This window comes from Entelurus aequoreus, linkage group LG11 (genome assembly GCF_033978785.1).
Source record: "Entelurus aequoreus isolate RoL-2023_Sb linkage group LG11, RoL_Eaeq_v1.1, whole genome shotgun sequence".
NCBI lineage: Eukaryota > Metazoa > Chordata > Actinopteri > Syngnathiformes > Syngnathidae > Entelurus > Entelurus aequoreus.
Genome location: NC_084741.1, coordinates 46,369,350 through 46,376,948, shown reverse-complemented (window position 1 = coordinate 46,376,948; position 7,599 = coordinate 46,369,350). Strand labels below are relative to the sequence as shown.

General features: G+C 39.6%; 1 protein-coding gene across 1 annotated transcript; it reads left to right on the top strand.

Annotated features, from left to right (window-relative positions):
• Window positions 1-3,503: 3,503 nt before the first annotated feature.
• irx2a (iroquois homeobox 2a) lies at window positions 3,504-7,137 on the top strand. The gene is made up of 3 exons (XM_062064282.1): window positions 3,504-3,942; window positions 5,013-5,418; window positions 5,836-7,137. Exons 1-3 carry the CDS (start codon window positions 3,703-3,705, stop codon window positions 6,690-6,692), a joined length of 1,503 nt encoding a protein of 500 aa, XP_061920266.1. The 5' UTR covers window positions 3,504-3,702; the 3' UTR covers window positions 6,693-7,137.
• Window positions 7,138-7,599: the final 462 nt, after the last annotated feature.

Here is a 7,599-nt window from a genome sequence, read left to right as displayed (position 1 = left end):
ATAATCAATTGCATAGGCAATTGTGTAATAATATGAGGCGATGATACGTTTACATTTACACTATCACAATTTACCAGGATTTTACAGCAATTAACAGTTTGTTTGTTTTTTACAGTAGAGTACTGTAACATTACAACACATGCCCAACAATTTACTGTAATTTCAAAGTAAAATACTGTAATTAAAGTCCTCTGTAATATCACAACAAACTACTGAAAATTCCAACTGTTTGTGAAAGCCATTTTATCTTTTGTTCTTATTCAGTTCACTGATGGCGGTATGCTGTTAAAATGAGAGTGCACTTAAGCACAACGATACAATTGTGAAGTAACAGCATTTAGTTGTAATTTTGTTGTAATTAACCCCAAAATTATGATTGTGTCGTTACAGTATTTTGTTTCAATGGTATTATAATTAACTATAAAATCACAGCACTGCAGTTACAGTAATTTTTTTAACAGTAAATTACTGTAACTGTTACAGGGAAAGTAATGCAATTATCAGCCAATAATTTGCTGTGAATTTACAATTATTTTTTTGTATGTCCACTCTTACAAACGGTCGTCTGAAGTCAGCCATAACTGCGACAAGGCCCTCAATGAAAACGAGTTTGACACCCCTGCACACCTAAAAGAACAAACAAATAGACAACCCCCAATTAATGACATTTGTGTATTTGACTGACGATATTAAAGGTGAGCAAAGACAAAAGAGAACAGAGTAAAACATGCAAATGCCTTGTGTTTTTGTTTACATTTCATTAAAGACATTAAAAAGGCCTCCAAATAAAAAACAAACAAAAACGTTTTCATAGTGAGACTTTTTTGAATCATTTAAACAAAATAATGCATTATTGTAATTTGGCTCCTGTGTTCAAGTAACCCGGACTCTACAGTAAACATGTGCGGCTTCATCCAGGTTGTTGTTTCCTGAACCTCATCTTTCCATCCGTCTGTCGAAGCTGATGTTCTTGTGTCTTCCTTCACTGAACTCTGCTGTCTTTGTCCGTCTGTCTGTCCCTCTGTCTATCTGTCCATCTCTCTTCTCCCATCTCGAATGTCCCCATCAGGCTGGGACCAAAATATCTTAGAAGCTGCAGTCTGACTGAAACTGACACCTGGAATGTACTCCTATACTGACACACACACACACACACACACACACACACACTACAGTGCCCGACAGGTGCAATTTCACAATGACAATATGCATATGGACACACACTTATCCCTGTGCACTCACACACACACTCATGTCCTTAGTACAGTATACTTATGGTTGGCCTGTAGTCTGTGAATAGAGGAGACAGTGCCCCCTGGTGTGGACAGGTCAGTACTCCTTCATGTCATATCTTTTTTTGTCCTTGCTAATTTAATAATATGGGATTTAATTTAGCCTAGAACTGCATAACATTTATCACATACAAACATTATCTTGCATTTTTAGTACATGTGATTTGTGTATACAGGTGCCTCTAATATGCATCGCATAAACAACCTATACCTGAGATACTTTTGCATATATGCATACATACAAATCTTAACTGCTGTGAAAACAGTATTTGTATTATGCACATTATTTTACTTTTTTTATGTATTTATTGGCTGCCAGACAGAATATATAGTAACATGCTTGGATGTCTTAATTGTATCATGTGTTAATAAAAAATAAAAAAAACAGGCAGGGTAGTTATTTTATACAATATTACATGATAAAAATACATATATTTGCCAAAAGTTAAAAAAAAAACAGTGGGAAAATTTCACATTTTACTTGGCATTGATCAGTAAATTATTGTATAATGCTTATAATATAAATATAGTTATGTTAATGTTTTTAATAATATAGTATACATATTTATTTTATAAATTTACTCCATTCAATGGTTGTATGTTCTTTTTTCAAGCCATACCGTCAATGAATGGTGTCCATTAATTAGTTCTAAAGTAGTGCAGAGGTCTCTAAACTTTTTCCACAGAGCGTACAGACAAATTGCCTATTGACACATTTAGAACATTAAAGATGCTAAAACCAATCTAATATAGATCAATATATACTAAGAAATCTAAACAAAACATACCATGTTGTGTCCAATAAAATATTAAGTTAATTTGCAATGGTTGGTTTTACAATAAACCGAAGACTAATACAATTTTTTTTTAAAGGTGCAGGCCGAAAAAGGTCACCTGGGTAGCACTTTTGTGCACCTTTGCCCGATAATGTGACTTCTGTTCTACAGTTACTTCTGCTAGTGTCCTTGCGTGTTTTGTGTAATTGTTAGTCACGTTTATTTTATTCACCATAACAGAGGCTTGTGTTTGAGAGTTTCTTGTCATCGCAGCCAGCAGGCAAACTGCACTGCATATATTTAAATAGCGGCTGTTTGCTGTTTACAAGTCTGCTGGACCAAAATGCACTGGGGGGGACAAGCACCTGATGGATGAATACTGATGAGGAAGACTGCTCTGGCCACACTCTTCATTAGTAGTGTTGCCACCTTGACTGCTGTCACAAGCCTCAGGTTTCAAGGTATATGCTGATGTCTCCCACAGAGGTCACAAAGTCTTTAATCAACAATAATAAAGGACATGGCAATGTCCGATTTGTCTGTGGGAACACAAACAGGTGACTAAAAATACTTTCTACAAGTGTGTTGCTCACACTTTTGGATTGTGGAAGCCTCTCCAGAGCCACCACTAATAGATGCATTATTGCTAATTATTATTAGAGTATTGCAACATGGCCACACTGAAGGGAGCCAGGGACGCCGCCCACAGGCCGTAGTGTGCATTACTTCAAAATGTTAATTTTGTAAGGAAGTGTACCACTTTAGCCTGAACAAAAACAAAACAACAACAACAAATAAGAACACACAATAATACATTTGTGTGAGCCTTGCAGATGCACTATGGTGATTCTAAACATGTCAACCAAATAAAAGTGGGGTTAAGAATGATTATTATCTCTCCCCAATTAATCAAACTTTAGTTATACAGCACTTTTCATGCACAGTACTATCTAAAAAATATATATGTATAACAGTTTTTAAAATATATGTAAAAAATAATATGAGTTATACATTAATGAATGAATACAAACAAAAAATTGTAGGAATAATAGTAAATTATAGCAATAACATCATACACATTAAGAAATATAGGAAGTCTAATTTGAAAAGATAAACACAAATCCTGTGACTAACATGCTGGAGCTTTTTACTTGCAATGTGCACTCTTTTTTTTGTTCAGAGGCTCCATTTCTGTGAGGCAGAAAGTGGGCGGGATGGGATATTCAGATGAGCCAGAGTGACAGCTCCAGTTCCCCTCTGTGTGTGTGTGCGTGTTTGTGTGTGTGTGTGTGTTTGTGTGTGTGTGTGTGTGTGTGTGTGTCCAACTCCACTGGCTTCTTCGCTCCTAACTCCTTTCATAGCGCAGCGCACTAAAAACAGCGGACGCTAGGGGATCAAGACGCACGCCACTCTGCCTTCTATATGGGCTCTTTGACAATCCTTACGGTGTTTTGCCAGTAAGGGGGTTTCGGAGGGAGGACTTTTTTTTTAAATTCCACTCTTTGATGTGACTGTTTGCATCAGCGATTATTGAGTCGGTTGTTTTGGCTGCTGTTACCCCCCTTTCCCTTGTGCGCATTCCCCCCTCCTTCCTTTGCTTGGACCGGCCATCTCTTCCACCGCGCGTCCCCCCAATGTCCTATCCTCAGGGTTACCTCTATCAGCCGCCGGGCTCGCTGGCTCTGTATTCGTGTCCGGCTTACGGGGCCTCGGCTCTGGCCGCCCCGCGGAATGAAGACCTGGCGAGGTCGTCCTCCGGCTCCGCCTTCAGTCCGTATCCTGGATCGGCTGCTTTCTCCGCCTCGGCCGGGGCGAGCTTCTCCAGCCCGCTGTCGTACTCCACGGACCCGGCCACAGGATTCCCATCGTACATGGTAAAAAAAAAAAAGAAAAAAAAAAGTGTATATATATATATATATATATATATATATATATATATATATATATATATATATATATATATATATATATGTATATATATATATATATATATATATATATATATATATATATATATATATATATATATATATATATATATATATATATATATATATATATATATATATATATATGTTCATTCTGGAAGAAGCTTGCAGAAAAGCGCGCATTTATTCATGCGTATTTACGCAACTCCCTATAAGTGCATGCGTAACTGTATCAGTTCCATATCATCCAAACGCGGCCTGTTATTAAAATGAATGCAAACGTCATTTTAATGGTATTTTTTTTTTATAGAATGGGCTGCAAATTGTAATGTCTTAACAATGAATGCGCAGCTAATTATGTAAAGCCCAATACCCAGCGAGGGTCTTCGTTTAAAAGCCTTCCACTGCGTGAATTTATGGGTCAGGGGGAATTAATACAAAGCATGCAAAAGCACTTTCTTCATGCTCGGCAGCCATTAAAGTCGTTAAAATCACATTGCTGTTGATTTATACAGCGCGCCTTTAAGTGATTTGTTAATAGGATTTGTAAATAAGACTTTTTGGAAATGGTGGGAATAGACATTTTTTCCACATCTTTTAAATCTCATAATTATATTATTTTTATTTGGCTAAGTTCTCATTAGAATATGCATTTCTGTATTGTAACAGACATTGATATAAATACGTATCCATGTGTGTGTGTGCATTACAGGCCTCATTTTTACATATTATATCAGCTTGTCACTAAACATTTTGATAAAAGTTGGATTAAAAAGTTATTACTAACACCTATGTTGTAATTTATTGTGTGTTTGTATATATATATATATATATATATATATATATATATATATATATATATATATATATATATATATATATATATATATATATATATATATATATATATATATATATATATATATATATATATATATATATATATATATATATATATATATATATATATATATATATATATATATATATATATGACTTTTTTCTCTACCATGCAGAGCTCCCCATATGACGCGCACACGGCGGGCATGGCCGGGGCCTTGAGTTATCACCCATACGGGAGTCCCGGGTATCCGTACCAGCTCAACGACCCCGCTTACCGCAAGAACGCCACCAGGGACGCCACGGCCACCCTGAAGGCCTGGCTGCAGGAGCACAGGAAGAACCCTTACCCGACCAAAGGGGAGAAGATCATGCTGGCCATCATCACCAAGATGACCCTGACTCAGGTCTCCACCTGGTTCGCCAACGCCAGGCGGAGGCTGAAGAAGGAGAACAAGATGACGTGGGCGCCCAGGAATAAGAGCGAGGACGAGGATGAGGAGGACGGGGATGGGGAGAGGAAGGACGTGGAGCGGTCGGAGAAGAACCTGGACCACAGCGAGGCTTCGGCGGAGGATGAAGGTGGGCTGGGAGGACCACACTTAATGATGCAACACGCACACGTTATTTGTACTGTATTATTAATATGGACGCATTTTTTACCCACGCAAATGTGCATGTGCATAATTAAGGCAGGATTGATATTGTTTATATATAATTTAAATAGTTCAACGAGCATTATTAAATATTTAATTTAGTTTTAATGACAGGTTATTGCAAATTTGACATACTAATTAACATAATTGAGCAATAACTAATGTACTTCTGTTAAAACAAATGCGAGTGTCAGCATTTATCAAACAATTTGCAAATCACGTGGTTAAAGAAATACTACAATATGCACATTTAAAAAAAAAAAAAGTTGTAGAAATGAAACAAATATTGATGTGTGTCTTATTATACGACTTTTTTTTTTTTTTATGTATTTTTTTGGGTCAGGTATCAGTTTGCATGTGGACACTCTCACGGACCACTCGTGCTCTGCGGAGTCGGACGTGGAAAAGGCGCTCCACTGTCGCGGTTCGGACAAATGTGACGAGGACGTGCAGGAGGAGGACGTGCAAGAGCACCGCGCCCCCGGCTTCCGGCTCTCCCCCAAGCCCGTCACTTCGTCGCCTCTGATGGGGGTCGAGGCGCCGGTGTTCGCGCAGCACCACCCCCACCACCACCACCACCACCACCTCCATCACCTGCAGCAGCTCCAACGCGAGGATTTAGCCCGTAGCCTCGGCATGAGCGGCGCCATTATTAATAACACCAACAAGTCTTGCCTTGATAGCAGAGCGTCCACAGGGGGGTCTCAGAACCCCAAACCCAAACTGTGGTCCCTGGCGGAGATTGCTACCTCAGACCCAAAGCAGCCACCGGGCCAGCCCAGCGTGGGGCTCCTCACCCCCCCGACGTCCTCCGCAGCTTCCCCGTCTGCCACTTCGCCCTCCCTCTACCCGACCCCCTCCCTCATCGGACGGCCTATTTACTACACGTCGCCCTTTTATAGCAATTACACAAACTATAGCAACTTCAGCCCCCTGCAGGGCCAAAGCATACTGCGCTATTCCAACTCCTCCGGGGTGAGTCTGGCTGCAGCGGCCGCCGCCGCCGCCGCCGCAGCGGCCGCTTCCGCCGCCGCAGCCAGCGAGGGTCTCGCCCCTCACCATGCAACGGAGTCCGGCGCGCTGCAGCCCAAACACCGGCCCGACTCCCCTTTGGTTAAAACGATCGCGAACCAGACTGGCGCTGCTGGTGAACATCAACATTTTAGACCTGTACATTTGGAAGCAAAAAAAGGCACGTAGAAGAAAGTTCATTTTGGGGGCTTCTGTAGAAATGTGCAAGCGTGCATCTTTTTCCCCCACTGGCAACAGGTGAGGAACTGAATTGTGCATCACTCACTTTAGGTTAATTGTAATTATGCAGGGTCAGCCAACACATGCATTTACACCTGCTGTATCAGTGGATTGACATTATTTGGGGATTTTAATTGTCATTTTTTTATTTCCATCATCTGCAGGTAGGTGTCACACTTGCTTAGAATATAAAAGCAACATTTTTTTGTGTTTTAACCCCATCACCTGGCCACCTCAAGGGGATCCAGTGCCACCAGCTGGGATGAAAGCTGCTCCCCCCCTGCCCCTACTCAGTAGGCACATTATTAAAATATTATTATTGCTATATGACACTTTTTCAAGTATGCATAATATGGTTTCTTCTCCCCATGTATGTGATTTGCACGTTATTTCTCAGGTTTTGTTTTGCCACAACAGGGGTCTCAGACTACAGAAGTGGCCCATGGGCCATTAGCAACCCGCAAGCTCATAGTTTGTGTCCCTCTATGTAACTTTAGATAGATAGATAGTACTTAATTGAATCCTTCAGGAGAGTTCCCTCAGGAAAATTAAAATTCCAGCAGCAGTGTACAGAATTGAGATCGAATTAATGGGGGTATAAATGGAAATAAAATGGAAAATATTACAATAAGAATAACAATAAAAAGAAACAATGAGAATACAAAATATCACAGTAAAATAAAGAATATAACAAGAGAAACTAGGCAGTAGTGACCATGTTATGAAAATGTATTGCACTGTTATTGCACTGTTTTTTGTTGCAGTTTATTTCAGTATTGTTATTGTTTTGCATTCTATTAGTTTTTAGTCTATTAGTCCTATTAGTCCTGCCCTTTAGTGCAGGGATATTCAACTG